At 36.8% G+C, this 19,853-nt stretch overlaps 2 protein-coding genes across 4 annotated transcripts; both read right to left on the bottom strand.

Moving 5' to 3' along the window:
* Positions 1 to 2,998: 2,998 nt before the first annotated feature.
* On the bottom strand, positions 2,999 to 14,100 carry gprc5c (G protein-coupled receptor, class C, group 5, member C). Of its 3 annotated transcripts, none has more exons than XM_017484153.3 (5): positions 13,808 to 14,100; positions 10,661 to 11,702; positions 8,038 to 8,126; positions 7,734 to 7,847; positions 3,601 to 6,455 (listed from the first exon to the last, which is right to left on the bottom strand). In XM_017484153.3, exons 2-5 carry the CDS (start codon positions 11,688 to 11,690, stop codon positions 6,423 to 6,425), a joined length of 1,266 nt encoding a protein of 421 aa, XP_017339642.1. In that variant the 5' UTR covers positions 11,691 to 11,702; positions 13,808 to 14,100; the 3' UTR covers positions 3,601 to 6,422. The 3 variants fall into 3 exon arrangements, with proteins under 3 accessions (XP_047015377.1, XP_017339642.1, XP_017339641.1); XM_017484152.3 differs by lacking the exon at positions 13,808 to 14,100 and adding an exon at positions 11,830 to 12,927; XM_047159421.2 differs by lacking the exons at positions 7,734 to 7,847; positions 13,808 to 14,100 and adding an exon at positions 11,830 to 13,193 and having other exon boundaries at positions 2,999 to 6,455.
* A 2,227-nt stretch (positions 14,101 to 16,327) lies between these two features.
* itln3 (intelectin 3) lies at positions 16,328 to 19,329 on the bottom strand. Its single transcript, NM_001200247.1, is given in 7 exon segments — positions 16,328 to 16,532; positions 16,625 to 16,728; positions 17,126 to 17,246; positions 17,474 to 17,632; positions 18,523 to 18,770; positions 18,915 to 19,049; positions 19,222 to 19,329. Coding segments are annotated over 7 exon segments (951 nt in total). The 5' UTR covers positions 19,292 to 19,329; the 3' UTR covers positions 16,328 to 16,418.
* Between the last annotated feature and the right edge of the window lie 524 nt (positions 19,330 to 19,853).

Here is a 19,853-nt window from a genome sequence, read left to right as displayed (position 1 = left end):
CACTGCAACATGTCTGCAATCTTTTTGGTTTTCATTAATCAGGATATCAGAAAGTAAATGTGCTATGATCCTATCAAAGTCATGTTTATGTATATAGTAACAACAAACCCTTGTGTATATACATGATACAAAAAACTGCATGTGTATTAATAGGAAACAAGGCTTTACAGCGATTCTTTTATAAGACATGCTATTAATATTTCTTTTATAAGACATGCTATTAATGCGGTTTATTAGTTCCATGTAGTTCCAAGGTGTAAATACTCAGCAACACTTTGGAAAGAACAACAAATTGATGACGGTGGAATAAAACAGTATACAATGCCGGCCATAAAGTACTAACCACATGCTTCTCCTATCTGAATTACATACGTGTGTGTGTGTGTGTGTGTGTGTGTGTACCAAAAGTGCAGGAAAAAAACAAACAAACAAAAAAAACCCAATGACTATTAAAGTACAAAAACATATTTTACAATTTACAATAAGTCAAATTGCTAACTTGTTTACTGGCGTTTAGTTTTCCCAAATAGTGTTTTCTTGAAATATTCCATTGTTTTTCATGATATACCTATGTATATCATGATATACCTATATATATGAAAATATAATCAATTATTTTATTATTAGAATTTCTAGAATAACATTTCCTTCTTTGTAAAGCACTTTGAGCTGCATTTTTATGTACGCAAGTTGTTATATAAATCAAATTGATTATTGATTATCATTATATTATATGAGACACATTTATTCCATCCATATGTTTGTTCTTTTTATCAATAAGCTCCTAATTCAGTTAATCATGCTTCAAAACAATCACGCAACCAAGTCACAACAGTGTTTTACTAAGGATGCAGTGAATCTCAACATTGCTGCAACATACAAAATGAAATTAAGACTGAATTAAATGTATAGTTTTATTACATACTATGTTAAACTATGCTGTTTCATGTTAATTAACATATTACTTACATATTACTTCTTTATATTACTTGATATATTTGCCTTCTATGGATGGCCACTTAAATGATATAAATGTGTTTGAAAACAGTTGCTCTCACCTCTGTTTGATGAAACAAACATTAAGATAAGGTATATAACCAAACATTAAGATAAGGTGTAGTTCATTTCCACTTCATTCGGTTGATTTGCATAGTGTTGGTAATATAAAGGAAGTACAGTAAGGTTGTAAATATTTTTCCTTAGAATTAATTTTGAGATTAGGCTGACTGAAAGCAGTAGGAAAATAAGAGGCTTTGCATAATAAAATGACCTACATGCTGCCTGGATAGTTAAACAAACAATTCACCTGCATAGATGGTGAAATTGTCTTAAAATTAAGACTGAACTTAGTGTTCAGCAGTTCCAGGTTCAATTCCTGCCTCCACCCTATGTGCGTGGAGTTTGCAGGTTCTCCTCGTGCTAGACGTTGCTGTCTCTGCGGTCAGTAAACTCGTTGCCTGTGATTAGTCCTAACCAATATTCCATTTGAAGCTTAAAATAAGATATTCTATGAAGATAACATCGACTCCATCTCTGCATGTGAAATACAGTCATACTGAACAAGGTGGATTATTTACTCTATCGAGAAGCTAATAGACTAAGCACATAGATATAGCTAATAGACTCGAACCCATGTACAATTTACACAAAATGACAGACAACAGAACTGCAAGTTTAGTTTTTATTTTTTAATGAAATTTGCTACTTTTCTGTTTACCATGATTGGTATTCAGAGGAAACATGACACAGTATAGCCAGGAGAGCATTACAGACTTGAAACACTTTTTATTTTATTTTTTAAAGAATCTAAATGAATGCATGAATATAGCTGTCTTTAAGTGTATACTTGTAATAGTTTGAAATAGCTATTAGCTATTCTCAAATGAACATCACAGATAGGAGGAAATATTGATGAAGAATTACTTACACAGGAAGCATTCTGGAGTTATAAACTTCAAGCAATGGCTCCCCCAATCTTAAATGAGAACTTTGAACAGTATTTTTTATTTATTTATAATTAAATCTTTATATTTAACTTAAATATTTACTTATGGTTACATGTACACTTATGTTCAGTTGTTTTCCTCTACTGACTAATACCAGACACCTGATGTTGTAATGAAGGGAAGTAATTATTTGTATTATCACTATTAAACAAATCATAGCATTTTTGTTATGTTTACAAATAATTATGAATTACCATGCTTCTGGAAGGATTTAACTAATGATGAATTGCATGTCCAATAAAATGAGAGTAAAATGTTTGTTATCTGTAGATGGTAATGTAGTACAGCAGTTCTTATACCAGTATACTGAGTTTGTGCATATGCCAATGCATCCCATTAAAAAAACTCAGCTTCTAAATGGAGTTGGAAAACCTGGCCAGGAGTGGAAAAAGGGTGTGACGGATAATCACTGTTGTGGTCAGGTATGACAGAAGCAGCAAAACTTGAGAATCTTGATTCCGTACACTAATAAGAGATCTCCATTATACGAATGAATCAGATCGTGTTTTGCTAGTTTTGATTGTGTACTATTTTTAGATAAATAATAACTTGATTTAAATTTTGTGTCCTCTGCAGCACGATCTCTTCTGTCGACTTTATTTGATTTATTTTACGAATAGAAAGAATGCCTTTATAGCTTGTTTTTTTTTTTGCTTTGTAGGGCTCTTTGGAAATAACCAAAGTTGTTCTGATACCAACTGCCGGTGGAGCCAATTACAGAGCTGAGCTGTAACAAAGAATCTAGTGTCATTCACTGAGTGAGACAACCTTGTGTGTCACAGTTTTGCTAATGGTGCCTTTGAAACTGGCATCTTTAATTTCTGATCACATGTTCATATATATAAGCTTTTACAATAATGTATCTATGTCTTTTTTTTTTACTTTTTGGTTTGTTGTAGGTTATTTATATTCATTAACTTGCCAACACAACTTACCTTCGTACTACCACATTTCAATCTCGAACCATTATTTATCTAATAAGTTTAATGCCCCCCCCCACAACATAGAACTGAACGTCATGGCCTCAAGCCACCCTTTGATAGATGTCCAGAGATCTGACGCATGTGATAAAGGGTGTGGCCATATTTGGTTTAGAGGAAATACAATGCTGTGTAGATGTTTTGACCTGGTATAATGCTTGTTTTAGAGGAAATAAAACGCTGTGTAGTTGTTTTTGGCTGCAGGGAAGAAAGAATCAATCTCAACATTAAATATTAAATTAAATGACTATGTAAATATCCTGGAATCATGGACTCTTGGAATCATGATGGTTTTCATTCTCATCCATCTACTCAGTTCTGTGGTTTACTGCAGGGCCAAATATGTGGAACCTATTATATTACCTAGAGTTTCAGCTTCCCATTTTACCAGAAGTGCTGAACATTCGATATGTAGAGAGGACAGACAGACAGAAAGAGAAGGGCTGGCTTATGCTGCTCAAGGTTAGAAAATGAAGCAGAGGTCAGTACATATCAGGCTCCGTTTGGATGGAGCCAGAACACAGAAATGACGTCTGTTTAAATGCTCCTATAAGTGAGTATAGAATGACAATCATAGTCTCTGTCGTTGATTCTTATGCTGTTTGTATAAAACATTCAAATTAGAGAAAAATTTTATTTAATAAATCGTATTTAATCGATTGTATAATTTCTACCACCTGCACATCATTTTTACATTCTCTTGTTTATCCTCAACCTTGTGATTAATTTCTTATCCATAGTCTAATACATTTTACTTAAGAAATGGCATATAGTTTTTACAATTATTTTTTAAAACAGAATGTTTTCTGGGTTTAATGTTTAAACACCATAAATAAAGTGTGTGAAAAGAGTTTCATAAAGGTCGCCATATTAATATCTCACTTTAATAATATGCTCTAATAGGATACTAGTAATAACAAAGCCATATTTTGTCTAGAAAATAATTTATAACTTATAGAAAAGCGTTAAATGGAAATACTAAATGTAATTGGTTGCCCTTAAAAAACCTTATGCTGCAATCTGCTCACTCTGACAGACTCATCCAAGCCTGTAGGTAGGAAAGTGAGACTTATCTACTGTGGCTATGTAAATAGTGTGGGTACTGACTATGACAGACGGGAATTTTTCCATTTGATACGTTTCTGTTTTGGATCTTATCTTCATGCTGTCCTAACAATCAGGTTGAAACTTTCACACACAGGCAGCTTTGACTGTCTGCACAAAAAGGAAAAACAAACCACACACACACACACACACACACACACACACACACACACACACAAATAGATCAAACTATTGATGAACCAGGAGACATTTTTGAACATATAATATATATATATATATATATATATATATATATATATATATATATATATATATATATATATATATATTTATATATATATATATATATATATAGAGAGAGAGAGAGAGAGAGAGAGAGAGAGAGAGAGAGAGAAAGAGAGAGAGAGAGAGAGAGAGAGAGAGAGAGAGAGAGAGAGAGAGAGAGATATGGATATATTTATGTGAAAAAAATAAGTACACCCCATGGAAATGGTTGGCTTTTTTAACACATTTGGACAAGCAAACATTTGATCGTCTTTGAAACAGTGCCTATTAATAAAGTTGATACACTCTATGAAATGGCACATAAAATTGACATTTTGTAATAATTTTTACAATAACAAAAACAGATCAGTCACATGGAAAAAGTAAGTACACCCCTACATTTATCACACCTTCAAATCCATAAAATTAGAATCAGGTGTTCAAGATTTTGTGTCAGTGATTAGAACCTGCAGTGCAGGTGGAACCGGTCTTATTTATACCCCTCTCATATCTAGTGTCTGGTGTTCCATTTGTTATTGAGGTGTGTTGTGTCATCATGCCAAGATCTAAAGAGTTCTTTAAGGCCTTCAGGAAAATGGTTATGGATGTCTATGAGTCTGGCAAGGGATTTGTCTGGACAGACGAGTGAGTCTGGACAGATGAATCAAATAGAGTTGTTTGGCCACAGTAACAGCAGAAATGTTTGGCACCGACCAAAAATAGCTTTTGAGGAGAAGCACCTCATACCAACTGTGAAACACAGTGGTGAAAATGTTATTGTTTGGGGTTGTTTTGCTGCCTTCTGGAACTGGACAGCTTGCAATGTGACAGAACCGTGATACGTATCGTGTATCATTGAAATGGCCTCAAGTATCGTGATATGGTGTTTCTATCATATCGCCAGCCCTACTAGCAAATCCACCAAGGAATGGCTCAAAAAGAAGAAATGGAGGGTTATGGGATGGCCTAGACAAATCCCGGATTTGAATCCCATTGAAATGTATCGGGGGGGGCTTATTTGCTTGTCCAAATATGTTACGTGTGGATCATATTCAGTCTAGTTGATCACCTGGAATTATTACAATCACTGGAGAAAATTCTGTGAGTAATGTGTTGCAATACTGAACACATTTAGTACTGAAACTTTACAATACGACATTGATTCAATTAGGCAATATTAAAAATACAGTAATCATAATATACCCACTGTACAGAAATGTTGCTGGAAGCTACACTGCCTGAAAAAAGGTACAAAGTAAATGCGCTCTCAAGATACAACAGTGGTCCTCAAGGTCCAGTTATGTACCTTAAATGAGCTTTACAAGATGAAAGATACATGTTAAAAGTACAGAGGATTTATCAAAAAGAGTTTGTACCAGGAAATGATCAGTTTAGTCCCTTATTTCTTTTAGTTCTACCTTTTACTTAAAGGTAGTGTATTTATACCAGTGCTCTCACTACCTAAAGACTACTGTTTGAAGAAGATGAGTAACAGTTTCAGGCATACACTCTCAGACAAAAACCTGTACACTGTCCTTGCACTGTTTTTTGCATGTAGTGTAGCTTTAATGCTTACTGTCCATTTATGTTCCTTAAATCATTTTTACAGGTCCACTACATCTATGTTTACAAGTGAGAGATAGATATTAAAGGTACCAAAGATGTACTCTTGAGGGTTAACACCCCAGCAACAAGCAAAGGTACAGCCACTATTTTTTTCTGAGAGTGTAGCAATCCAATAACATGCTAATTATTTCACATTATTAAATATCAAAATCAAGTACCATTCGTCATCCGTTCTTTTTCCTTTATGTAAATACATAGCATTGAAGTAGCTAAGACAGCCACTGGGTAATACGTGAACAGTCTTTCACATCCAACTGTGCAGTCTCATCTTCTGGGTTGAAGTTCCTATTCATGGTCACTGTGGACAAAATGCCCATATATTGTCTCTACTGGGCAAATGAACACCTAGCCATTCCAAGGTGAAGCTTGTAAGATTCTTTGGTCTGAGAAAAGATCCATGGCCAGGGTGAAAACATAAAAAAAAACTTTGTTGAGAAAAAGAACATAGTAAGGCATCCAGAGCAGGAGGTCTTGACTAGATTCACCACTGTGATTTCCAGTGCAAGCCATTACCCTACACAGAAGAACAGGAGAGAGTAGTTATTATTTTCATACACTTGAAGGCAGCATCATAATCTCTTACAGTTCTCATCCAATACACTCAACCTAATGTATACTTAATTGGTGAATAAAAATGTCTGTACCCTGGCCTTCCTAGTCTAGAGTTTAACATTTTAGGTCTTTTGCACACTTGAGGTTTTTTTTTTCTTCCAGACCTGGGGTCGTATTCTCTGAAAGTTTGGCAGAATGTGAAAGCTATTTGAGACGATCCCTGGTCCTCTTCTACACTTTGGTAAAGTCTGCTTGGTGCTTGGAAACTACTCACTCTCAGTCCTGCTCTACGAGTAATGTGATTGATTCAATGTGACTGGTCAGTGGAGGAGACCGAACACCTTATTGATATATGGCGCGATGAAGGCATTCAAACGCAAGTTGCCACAACTTATAAATAAAAGCAATTTAGAGTTTTTATATGTGAGCGGCTACCATTTAAAGGCTTCACTCAAACAGTGGCCAAATCCCTTCCTACACAAGATCGGCTCGTTATTTGCAGGTTTTCCAGCTAAATGACGTGTCTGTCTCTTTGCAAATCTGTGTGAATGAGCTCAGACATGGTATTGGGTGTGGAATCAAGCGTGAACACACCTTTAGATCTACCTTTATGACTGTACAACCTATGTTTAACTATAGTCATTTAAATCTAAGCAAACAACAAGATTTCTTTTAAAAAATCTGAAAAATGCCAATTCTGTCTCACATAATGGGTCAAAATAGTTATATTCAGACATAACTAATTCTCTCAGGTAAAGAAAGTACTGATTTAAGTTCTATTTTAATCCTGGCAGGGGAAAAAAAAGGCTTTGAGTCATCGAGGATTAACAAAGAATGCCGGATGACAATGCCTTCAAAGCATGTGCTCTTGCTCAGTGCGTGCCTTTCACATACACACAAACAATGCAAAACCGACTTCTGGATCAGCTGTCAAGGACAGAAAATCCTCCCAGAAAATGTAGAGGAAAAAGAAAACAAGATTTCCAGATGTGAACCTGATACTGCAAGAGTGAACGATGAGGATGCTGAGAGTGAGGGAGAAATAGAGAGCGTCAAGATAGACTGAAGAATGGAGCATGAGAACAGGATTTCCTGACAAATAATAAAGTCAGGGAGAAGTAAAAGCATGTTAGATCAGAGGGGGGAGGCCCCAGAGGTGATGACCAGGAGTAAATCAAGTGACAAAGGAGAACAATGCAAGAAAATTGGAAAGGCAAGGTATGATCACAGAGCTGCGTACATTAGTGACGGGTCCAGTATTGGATTGGGTCGGGGTGACGTTGCCGCTCTGACTGGCTGGAGAGGCGAGAGAGGCTCGTGGGATCGAAGTATCGAACGAATAGTCCGTCTTGTGCTGAAGCCACAAGCATGAAGAAGGAGAAAGCATGTGTGTGAGAAAGTAGTGCTATACATACATCAGATATAAATACATGTTTATGGCAAGGCTTTTTCAAGTCTCCACTGTTATCGTCACTAAGCTGTATAATAAAATTGCCATGCGGGTTTGCATAGGCAAAACAGGGATGGTAAATACTGGTACTCACATTTGTGATAATCGCGAGCTCTGTGGGCTGGTACACAGAACTGCGGATCTGTCCGTTGTAGCCGCTGTACGGAGACACTGGCTTGTTACCTGAAAACACACGATAAAAAGTCAGTCTGAGAAACCTGTGGAAATGCAGAAACATTTTTGTTTCAACAAATGTTTCACCTGTTGAAACATTTCTAACATGCCACGCTTGTTTACATATAGTAGGGGCAAATGTGGGAAAGGAAAATACGTCATTTCTGAGTGATTAATTTTTCTATAACAGCGGCTCTGACAGTAGGTCCAGCTACAGGATGAATTAGTATTAATATCATCATCATCATCAACAAGTTTGTTCTAACGTTACTGTTTCTGTAAGAACAGTTTACAGACTTGGGAGAGTCTAAGGCAGAGGGCTTTATGATTGTTTTGGAATGCGACTAGTGGTAATTTTGGCTTTACTGAGAAAAAAAATAGATACAGTTTAAACCTGTAATAAAGCGACAACAAGAACTAATGAGTTTCACAAATGTTCCACAAACATTAAATATAACTAAAAATGGATTTAAAAAAAAGTATAACAAGTCAGTCTTTAATGCTGGTGCTGGCATTGGAAAAGAATCAACATTTGGGTTGGTAAGAGACACACCACCCCATCGGTGATTATTTTCCTATAGCAGCATACCCCGTCATGTACATCAAGGGTGTATTACTTATTGTAACTGAATAAAGTATAATGGAAACCTATCATTGATTAAATATATAGATTTTAATATCCAATCTGTGTATGATAATGGAGTCAGCAAGTGTTCAAACGATTTTCTTAAAGAAAAAACAAATTGTGTAATTTTTATCACAATGTTCAAGAATATGTTCATATTGTCTGGTCTTAATATCTGCTACACAAAGCAGAAATTGCTTAGAGTAAAACAGAGAAAAATTAGTGAAGCCAAACAAATAGAAGCTACATAATTAGATATAGACTGTTGCGGCCAAAAATGCTTGATTTTGTTGCAGCTTTTAAAAAAATGTAAAATCATTTTTACTACAATTGCACAAAATTGTTTTGCATGGTCTTTCACAGTGATGTCTGTAAGTAAATGAGACCTTTATCTGTACTCATGTTCAACGTACGTGAATCGAAGAGGGCTTTGGCTGAATGCGCGTTGCGATGATGTCACATGACATGTCTTTGCCCCAAATCCACAGAAACGGTAATTTTGAAAAATTGAAAGCTGCTCCAAATATTGCAGAGTTTGATTTATTTTGCGTTAATTTATGTCATCACAAAATCCTGGAGAGACTGATTAATACTTATGTATTAAAACAAAATAACATGGGGGGAAAAAATCAAACATTACATTAAAAAAATTGTTTAGAAAATTGCCCAATGATGTATTTAGCTTTATTAAAGCACTTAAGTGGAAGAGTAAGAAAAGAATAATTAGTAGTATATGTTCATAGGTAAGCAGAAAAATATTGCTGTATCCTTGTTAGGAAGGGTATGACGGGTAGGAGCGCTGGGAGGGAAATGTCATCTCCTGCCATGAAATACCTAACTGGCATGACAGTGTTACCACACCTCAGTCTCTGTGGAGATATGACAGAGTAAACACACCAATCTGAATCATTGTTCTGTGAAACATATTGGCCATATCGGCTCTCGTTACACAGGGTTTGTTGCCCTTCACTGAGTAATCAGGCACACAGCCTGCCTGTGCGGGGGTGGGACGCGACTAAAATGGAAAAAATATGACATTCTGTGTTGTTTTCTTCTTCAATGCAGAACCTTTGTTTTCTAAATCACAATGGCTTAGCACACACAAACACACACAAAAGCATGACAGCATTATAACCCTTATGATGGCTTTTTAATATTTGTCCTGAATAAACCACAAATGTATGCTAAAGGATGACAAATAAAAAGTGCCAGAGAGAGAGCGAGAGCAATCGAGTGAAACAATGAGACAGAAACAGGGTGTGAGAGAAATTGGGACATTTGCAGAACAATGTGCTCTAAAGACTCCAGTCTTCAACCATTACAGATACACGACTTCAAACATCAGCGGATCAAATTCAACAGTGTAAGCAGCAGGCGTTGGCTAAATCCAGCTTTCTGTAACTCTTGTACAGTACCTCATGCTTTATTTAGAGCGTAATCACTGTGTCATCCAGTTTAAACTGCTTAAAACACAATGCATTTCCCAGAAATACAATGCGAATGCATAATAATGAAAAAATTGAATGCAAATTGAACCTATCACCCTTTTAAGTTTTCTGGAAAATGTTTTACTGCAATAAATGTGTCACGAAGTTCAGCAGTTTTAATGCATTACTCAACTAATGAGCCTTGACTGTGTGTTTTTTCCCCCCACGTTAATAATTAGTTTAACTCGACAGATTAAAACAAGTTTAAAAATCTCTAGGAATTAGTGTTTAATAAAAACGTGTTCATATTATATTTATCCTATTATTGACGACTCCTTATTATTGACTGGATCATGGCAAAATACCACGGTGAGTTTGCACCGTTGTACAAATGCTAGGAATGTGGCCGACGGAAATCAGATTATGAAAGCAGCTTAAAAACCACCTACAAAGTACATAGCAAAACAGCAGGGGTGTAAAAGATTGTGTACCTGGTTTGGGTTCGTCCATAGAGAAGGCCTTATTTTCTACAAACATGTTCTGCGAGCTTTGCTCTTTCAGGATGTTCTCGTAACCCACGCCTTGGTTTGCGTAGACATCCATGGGGAGAGTTGATACCCCCTCTGGGTCGTCAGTCACCTGGCACAGCTCGGGCACCACGTAAAGCAGCAGGAACACCCAGGCATTGGCCACCAGTGCTATAGCGAGAGTCGGGTCGTTCCAACTTGGAGTGCCAGCTGTGCGGTTGACGTAAGTGTACATGACGATCCATGCCACCCAAATGCCCAGTGTGAACATTCCAGTAAGCAGGATGTAGACTCCGTCCTTGTGCCAGCGCTGGTGCTTGCCGCACAGGATTAGTATTGATGCCACAGAGAAAGCCACCAGCAGGACCATAACATAAATGAGAGACATTACAAAGTCTTCGTTGGTAATCAAGCATGGCACAGGCAGATTGGAGCTGACGTTAATGGGCTGGCGGACCATGGTGATAATCATCCATTCTGTGTTGATGATCACTTCGACCAACCAAAGCGCCAAGGCTCCAAGGCACAGTGCCCAGGATGGCGGTGCCTTGTTGTTCCTGGACAGGATGTTCAGATTGATGGTTTTCATAAGAAGGCAGGAGAAGCAGGCTGCAAACAACACGCCGAACAGGAAGCGGCGTGAGGCACATGTGGAAAAGTCCTGGCCCACGATGAAGGCAAATGCCAGTCCAAAGAGGCCAAGAGCACCCACAAGTAAGCCAGCGTCCAACGGTACTGACTTGCGCCGTCTGCTATCTGGCATAAATGGCAGGCTGGCAAAGAGAACCATCAGCAGTATTAGGCATACCAACACTCCGGCAGAGGCAAATGCCTCCACCACGATGCCCCAAACTACAGTAACGTCACACAGGTTATAGTAGAGAGAGCTCACGTTGGAGCCGCAGCCCTGTGGTGCCCCCATTGAGCCAGGCACAACTGCAACAACCATGGCAAGTAGAAGGATCCAGAAGGATCGGGGAGCGAAGTAATCCATACCGGGGATCACCTGTGTTCAGATACACATGACAGACCAAACATCAACCAAGACAACAAACAGATAGACAGAACAGACGGAGAATGTGAGCTTTTGAAGAAGAGACAATCATCTTTACAATTACAACGACACAACACACCCAAGCAGGGAGATCTGAAACTGAAGAGAAAATCAACATCCCTATTAAACAATCACATGTCTGTGCAAGCTTTAAAGAGGTGCCCTGTCCAGACATGTGATCGTGTGTGCGTGCGTGTGTGTGTGTGTGAGAACACCCCGCCCTGAGAACAGGAATATCTATAACTGGAGTTGACTCAACACTGGAGTTGAGCTTTGTGAATCATTCATGAGTTTTACACAATATTTACTTTTCCCCCCAAAGATAGGCATGGGGAATTCTTAGAGAGAACAGGACTGGTTTCCATTTTTAAAAAATGATTATTATTAGCTGTGCAATAAGCAATCTGACTGAAGTGTTTTCTGTGTTGTTTGGTTTTTTTTTTAAACAGGTTGATTCACACACAGACAAAACCCTGTTATAGAAAGATGTTAGTTACAACCATGTTATGGCACAGAAACTCTTGTTGTGTTGGCGTTTCCAAGAATAATTTTGGGTATAGCGCTTATAATAATTTAAACGAAAGCTTGTAGCGATGCAGCTTTTTAACAAAATCTGAGAAATTTCAAAGTGTGACAGGAGAACCTGATTCAAACTAAAGTAGAAAAGAGCTGCAGGATTATTTAAAAAGCGAGTGCATACTTTGCTACCCACTAATTAGTTAATGATAAACTAGTGTGTTCTAAATATTCTAAATTGTGAGACTCTACCATTTTCTGTTCATCAGTGTAAATGTTTTTTTTTTTTTTTTTTTTTAAATACTCTTGAGTAACATAAAAACATATGCAATTCAACTAAGCCTGAAGATTTTCACTTGGTGGCATTTCAAACCCAAACCCAAGAAGGCAAGTTCACACAGCTGGAATAAGAACTAAACACACCCTGTCATATGTACAAAAAGCCTGAGGTCTTGTGCCTTGATAGAGAATGTTGCACGTCTTTATTTCTCTTTACTCAGGATCCTTGCAACGCTTTAGTTTTTATAGTTGTTCCACTTTAACACTACCATCTTTATATTTTCAAAACATTTATGTTATTTCCTATCCACAATCTATCCTATCTCTCTGTGTGTGTGTGTGTGTGTGTGTGTGTGTGTGTGTGTGTGTGTGTGTGTGTGAGCAAAACCCACAGTATTGCGTTAACAGTGTTGAATTTAATCTTAAAAGTATTATTAAACAAATGATATCCCTAAATTATGCCTAATTCTACACCTGATTATTTCTGGTCTTTTATTACTATTTATTATTTTATTCATTATTTCTGATTATTTATAGGAGAATAAAATAACAACAAATAAAAGCTACAACCTATAACACTGTTACAGTTAATTACACTTAATACACTGTAAGAGTTAACCCAAAAAATGTTTTACATACAGGTGTAGACCAATACCAGCAACCCAACTGATATCAAAATAATATAAAAGAACTACTAACGCTAGTTAGTAATTGGAATAATAATAATAATAATAATAATAATAATAATAATAATAATAATAATAATAATAAACACTAATGCGTTAACCTTCTAAAATTATAATCGGAGACGCGACTTGTTTGACTCTTTTCTGGACCAATCCGATCAGGACTCTAAGCGCGACACCCAATCAGATCCGAGTACAGGCGGGTCAAAGAAAAGCTCAGCACACACCTGCGTAAATCAACAAACTAGCATATTCCTGGTGTATAATGAAATAGCGGCTGCGTTTTATTTCGACAAGAAAAAACGTCTGAAAGCGTAGACACTGAACTTTTTCTTTTCTTTTTCTTTTTACAAAAATGCTCACTTTTCGTTAAATGGGTGAAAAAGCTCGGGGAAAAAGTTGCTGGTGTGTTGGATGTAAAAGCCTTTTCAGATGTGCAGCTAAAACTAAACTGCTCAGAAAGAAAAAGTAAGAATAAACACTTTCTTGTCACATGTAAAGAATTAAGAAGGTGTGAGTTACTCAATAAGATCCTTATTTTATATAATAATAAATCAGGCCAGGATCTGCACTTACTTGAATGTAGCTGTGGTGAGAGATGAACTGCTCTCCTGCTCTGGAAGTCTGTTTTAATGATCCTGTTCAATCACTTTAGTTCAGTGTGTGAAAAGAATAATGGACATTGCGAAGAGAGAAAAATGGGCTCAAAGGACGACTCTAAAATCTTCTAAATGATCCACTTTTTGTGTTTCACTTCATATCTTCATCAGTGTTGGTCCGAACAGGTTTGTAATCGCTTGTGCTCTTCACTACTGATAGCGTCGTGACGAACCTCCTACTTCACCAACGAGGCGCGGGGACGCGCGTGAGTGTGCCCGTGCGAGCGCGCGCAACGTGAACTCGTGCACGGTGTGGTGCGCCAAGCAGTATGACTTCAGCCATGTAGTGTAGTGTAGTTTACTGTAGTTTAGTGTAGTGTAGTGTAGTTTAGTGTAGTGTGGTGTAGTTTACTGTAGTGTAGTATAGTGTAGTGTAATTTACTGTAGTGCAGTGTAGTGTAGTGTAGTTTACTGTAGTGTAGTGTAGTTTACTGTAGTGCAGTGTAGTGTAGTTTACTGTAGTGTAGTTTACTGTAGTGCAGTGTAATGTAGTTTACTAATGTGTAATGTAGTTTACTATAGTGTAGTGCAGTGTGATCTAGTGTAGTTTACTGTAGTGTAGTTTACTGTAGTGTAGTGTAGTGTAGTATGGTTTATTGTAGTGTAGTTTAGTGTAGTGTAGTTTAGTGTAGTGCAGTGTAATCTAGTGTAGTTTACTGTAGTGTAGAGTAATGTAGTGTAGTTTACTGTAGTGTAGTATGGTTTACTGTAGTTTAGTGTAGTTTACTGTAGTGTAGTGCAGTGTAATCTAGTGTAGTTTACTGTAGTGTAGTATAGTTTACTGTAGTGTAGTGTAGTTTACTGTAGTGTAGTTTAGTGTAATGTAGTGTAGTTTACTGTAGTGTAGTGTGGTGTAGTGCAGTCTGAATGTAAGGGGGGTTTTGTTGAATATTTACACCAAACTTCACACTGTAATCAGTCTGTTGCCCAATCTGTCAGAAAGGGACCACACACACACACACACACACACACACACACACACACACACACACACACACACACACACATTATGATACTAGTTCTTACAATTTTATAATTTATGCCCAAGTCTCACATCACACAGTGGTTTATCACACCTGGATACTGTAGACCTAGAAACTGCTGCTGTAATCATAAAGCATGCCCAGTGCTTACTCCAGGGCTCCCATTCATTTCAGCACACATAATGTTTGACTTTATAGTATACAGTTGTAGAAAAGTAATGAATAATCACACTAATCAGCTGTCACACAAAAGAGGATAGTGCTTTTTTTTTTTTTTTTTTTTAAATAAAAGACAGTGTCACAAGGCAGGTTTACGAAAATCCTACTTATCTGGTTTAGATCTCTAATGAACAAACCAGAGGCAGCAGTGACAAGGAAAAATGCCCTTGAACAACATGAGGAATTCATTGAGAGGAAGCAGACTGAAAAGGGAACCCATTGTCTTCTGACTTCTGAGTAACACCGGCTGTCTTGTTGTTATTACTACTACTCCTGATTCTAATAATACTGACAATACTAACACATCTACTAGTAATAATGCTATAATAAACATTGTTCTTACTGTAAGTCAAATCAGTTTTGCAATATTTACAACAGAAAGGAAGAGTTTAGTGAAGAATTGCAGGATTTGCATACACTGCTTATGCGGATACAAATTCCTGTCAGTTAGATGATGGCATTGCATGGGATTTTTGTGATGTAAAATCATATCTTACTGCTGATGAACATAAACAGATTTACAGAAAAAAAAATCATAGTGTGTCTCTTATAATAGTGTTATATATAAGTAGTCCTTAATACTCAGTGATCATTTCAAACAATCAGACTTTAATCATGTCCAGATTATGTGAAATGAAGAACCATATTTGCATACCTCCACTCCTCACTCAGCTAGTGTGTGTGTGTGTGTGTGTGTGTGTGTGTGTGTGTGTGTGTGTGTGTGTGTGTGTCTGATTACAGGCCCTTGTCCTTCTTTAGGTTACCACTATTTTGCTTTCTCCATTTTGCCTGCATCTACTTTTAAATGGAATCAGTCTTCTGCTGAAATAAACAGCTAAAGGAGATCTTATCTGTCCCTTTTGTGTTTATCATGAAACTTAATGCCACTGAAGGTGTCTATGTATTGAAGCACATGCAACTCTTGTGAAGTTCAGCATGCACAGACAATTCGGACATTACAGCTATGAATCCATTAGTAATAGTTTATTAAATTGTTAGATAATGGCTTTTGTGGTTCATTTGATTATCAATTGAGAGCAGTATTATAATAGTTAATTAACAATAGGTCTGTGTTGAATGATTGGCAGTATATATGGATGTAACGTGCCACCTAGTGGGGAGTTTAAACAGGGAGGGCTTTGCTGTTATATTTAGTTGAATTGTTTTCCTTGCAAAATTGTTTCTGTTATTGTTAAGTAAAGCAGGGGCAGAAGGCTGAAATAAATACAAGCCAATGCTAGTTTAAATCAGTTTTTATTTAGTTGCTACCACTGTCAGTCTGACCAAATGAATTTTGAAAAGTACTATAAAATTCAACAAAGGCTCTCAGCGATAGAAGATCAGAACTGCTGCCTCTGTTATTTCCTTGGATGAGCTGTCTTCAGGAAGCCCAACGAAGTCTCCACACTGATCAGGTTGTCCTATTCCACCAATGCAGTACTGCAATATGTACAAAAAGAACTTAATCGAACATATCACACATGCATAAATTATAATAAAACACAGATGTTTCCCATGAATAAATCCTTTACATGTTCTGTATTGCATCCAGTTGGTTTGATTCCAGAGCACAGAGCCACCACTGCCTTCTTCTTATTAAACACTCTGAAGGTGACGAAGCCAGGCTCAAACTGATCTAACATTGTTTTTTTTTTTAAATGGAAAGGAAGATGAGATTATTAATTTAGTAACTCATTCTGAAGTGTAATTTCAACCTGAGCATATCCTTATTTCTACATAGAAACTTGATTCGAGTTAATATTTTGTCATTTAAAGTCGCTTGTTATTGTGACTTAATATCTAATTATTTAAACAGCCCCAAAACTCTTTACAAGATATTCATTATTTAATTACAAGTCAAATAAGCCATTGGTTCATTAAAGAACCAAGATTATGGATTGAAATAACGAGATACTATGTCAAAAATAAGCAAGTTAATAATTCAACATAATCAGATATGTCTGTGTAGTTTTCACAGCTTGCAGTTCTTTTTAAAGTTTTTTTTTATTTATGTGTTTTATTATGGTACACACCTTTTACAGTTATTCCATAAAGTTTTGTTGTTGAATCCTTGTCACCTGTATCATATACCACTGGGATAGAAGGTCCGCTATCATTTTTACACTCTCCTGCTCCAAACCTCACTGGATATTTCTGAAAAATTATGGTACATGACATATTAAAAGGAGAGTTAAAGGACTAAAGTATTAAAAGTGACAGTTTACCTAAATAAAATATAGACTATTACTATTTGTTTTCATCTTGATTTATTCTTCTAAATTGAACACCAGGCTTGAGTGTATAAGATGTATATATGACTCAAGTTGTGCAAATACAAGACGTTGTATACATGTGTTATTTCAATGAGTATGCTACTTTACCTTAAATAAATGGTACAGGCTTCCACCATTTTGCTTGAGGAACTTGGTTTCAGTGTGGTAGCGCAGGGTTGCAGTGCTTGCCCAGTTTTGGAGCTGAGCATCATTAGGAACGTGCCATACTGACACATCCTCCCCAGTAATGTCGTAGTACCCGGGATTCTATAAAATAATGTTCTGACAGTTATGTATTCCCAGAAAGAAAAAGCCATTAATTTCCTAAACCAGCTTGCTAGAATGACTCAATTGTGAATAATAGGAGTTTTTAGGTGTATGTCCTATCAAGTGCTCCTGGGATATGCTACAGATCCATTACAACCCTGACCAGGATAAAGCATTTACTGAAGATGAATGAATTAATTAATATACTAATTAATTATAGCATTAAATGCGTGGTTGTTTTCTAATAATAACCTTATTTATTGTGCACTGCAGTTCAGTATATAAAAGCATGTATGATTTCTGTAACATGATGTTGAAGGTATTTAAAATATCACAGAAAGGCAAGAGCTTGTGATAACCTTAAAACTGAACACAATTTACTGGAAATCTGCTTACATAGATCTAAACTATAAGAATGTCACAGGTCAGCTTAGAGAAACCTAAAACAATTTCCTTAATTTCCAGTTAGCATGTCAACTGATTCACATTTAGTAGCCACAGCTGAACTTTTTTATGGATAAAATAATTCAGTTAAGTTTGTATAATTATAGTATAACTGCCACACCCCTGGTTATGCTGTTCCACCCATGCCAGTGCAGGGTTCTTCATTTCTGAACAAAAATAGCAACTGGATCCAATATACCACTAATCTAGCTCACGTATGTAGTTTCTGACTGGTTTCAAATGCTCAAACACACAACTTGCTTAACTTTTAAGAAAGAGGTTTATATAGAAACCTAAAAGAAACCGATTGCCCCAGGTCCTTCATGGAGACATACTGTAGTTGTTGGTCTTCATTTGATCTCAATTGATCTGAAGAGCCTCTATCCTCATTTTTTCTATATTAAAGGTCTACATGCATAATTGTAAAAAAAAGAATGATAATATACCTTGTAGTCATCACTGGTAGCCCCCTCTGCAGTGCCAAACGTGGCACTGTTCGCCCAGGTTCCTTCACCATCAGGCCGTTTGGGATCAAAACCCTGCTCGCTTGACCAGCGATCACCTAAAGTGCATTTTCCATTGATATTGTTCTCATGCACACTGGCTACCAGTGTCCAGCCACCTCCAGCTGTGGTCATATCACAGAATGCTTGGTACATCACACCATTTGCTGTTGTTAGGTAATAGATGCCATCTGAAGAATAACAGAGCATCTAATGTTAGATATAGAATTTAAAAATACTAGAAAGTTAGACATAAGCCTGGATGTTTCTCTTCATATGAAGAAATAGTTTGGTATGTTGTTTAGCCACTTGTGTCATGTTGGGAAAGCTCTCACCTGTTGTACCTCCGAATTTCTCCTTGATGTCCCGGCAGCTCCGACTGAGAGATCTCAACCTGGCGTGATACTTACCAAGCTCTGGGTTTAAATATGTTCCATTTGCAAGTATTGGCTTGACAGTGACCACCCCTCCTGCAACATGCAGCGGTCCCAGTGTAAATAACATTAAAGCGAGAAAACAGCGAAGACTGGTAACTGACAGGTAATAATGAAAAAACATGAAAGCATTTCCCCTGCCTCTAAAATCACTTCAGTTGAGTCTCTAAAGAAATATATAACATTTTCATAAATTACATCTTCTTACCAGAAATGAAAAATTGATAGTGGTGTACAAGACACACAACACATATCATGAAGATAATTCTATGCAACATTGTGCAGCAGTAGCAGTGACTCTGTCAGTAAGTCTGCTTTCTGAGGCTTCTCCTGATTTCGCACAGTCTGTGTGTTTGGATTTTATAATCCAATTGGAGTTAACCTTTGATCGGGACCTTCTTTTGTTGCTCAATATTTATGCCTAATCATTAAATACAGAGCAAAGTTTTAGCATTTGTCTGCTGGGAATACCTGAAATTTCTAAACGTTTAAACAAATGGGACCCATGACACATAACGGATGTCTCACTACGACACTGAACATCGTGAACTTGTCTAGGTTTGACATTTCCCAATATCTAAATATAGGGAAACTTCTTAAAAATGTTATTACTGCTATTATTACTATTTTTAAGTTCATGCACTATGATAAACTCTTCAGATGAGACCGACCTCCTTTATTGCTTGGGTTTATAGTACCGTTGTAATATAATTCTTGCTGATTCTAAGAAGTTTTGGTTGCCTTGCTTATCCTTGATCCAATGTGGGAAACAGGAAAAATTCCCCACAACACTTCTCACTAAAAAAGTAACAAATAAATGAAACAGAACTCAGTAATATA

Source organism: Ictalurus punctatus, chromosome 13, assembly GCF_001660625.3.
Source record: "Ictalurus punctatus breed USDA103 chromosome 13, Coco_2.0, whole genome shotgun sequence".
Lineage (NCBI taxonomy): Eukaryota > Metazoa > Chordata > Actinopteri > Siluriformes > Ictaluridae > Ictalurus > Ictalurus punctatus.
Note: the sequence above shows the minus strand (reverse complement) of the source record. Positions and strands in the feature narration are given on the sequence as shown.

Bases quoted from the DNA above. Each gene is read 5' to 3' on its own strand.
- gprc5c (XM_017484152.3), bottom strand. From the start codon at position 11,925: ATGTCTGGACAGGGCACCTCTTTAAAGCTTGCACAGACATGTGATTGT. The intron at 11,703-11,829 runs GTGTGTTGTGTC...ATCTGAACACAG, and splicing joins TTTCAGATCTCCCTGCTTGG to GTGATCCCCGGTATGGATTA. The intron at 6,456-7,733 runs GTACGCAGCTCT...TCTTCTGTGTAG, and splicing joins ATACTGGACCCGTCACTAAT to GGTAATGGCTTGCACTGGAA.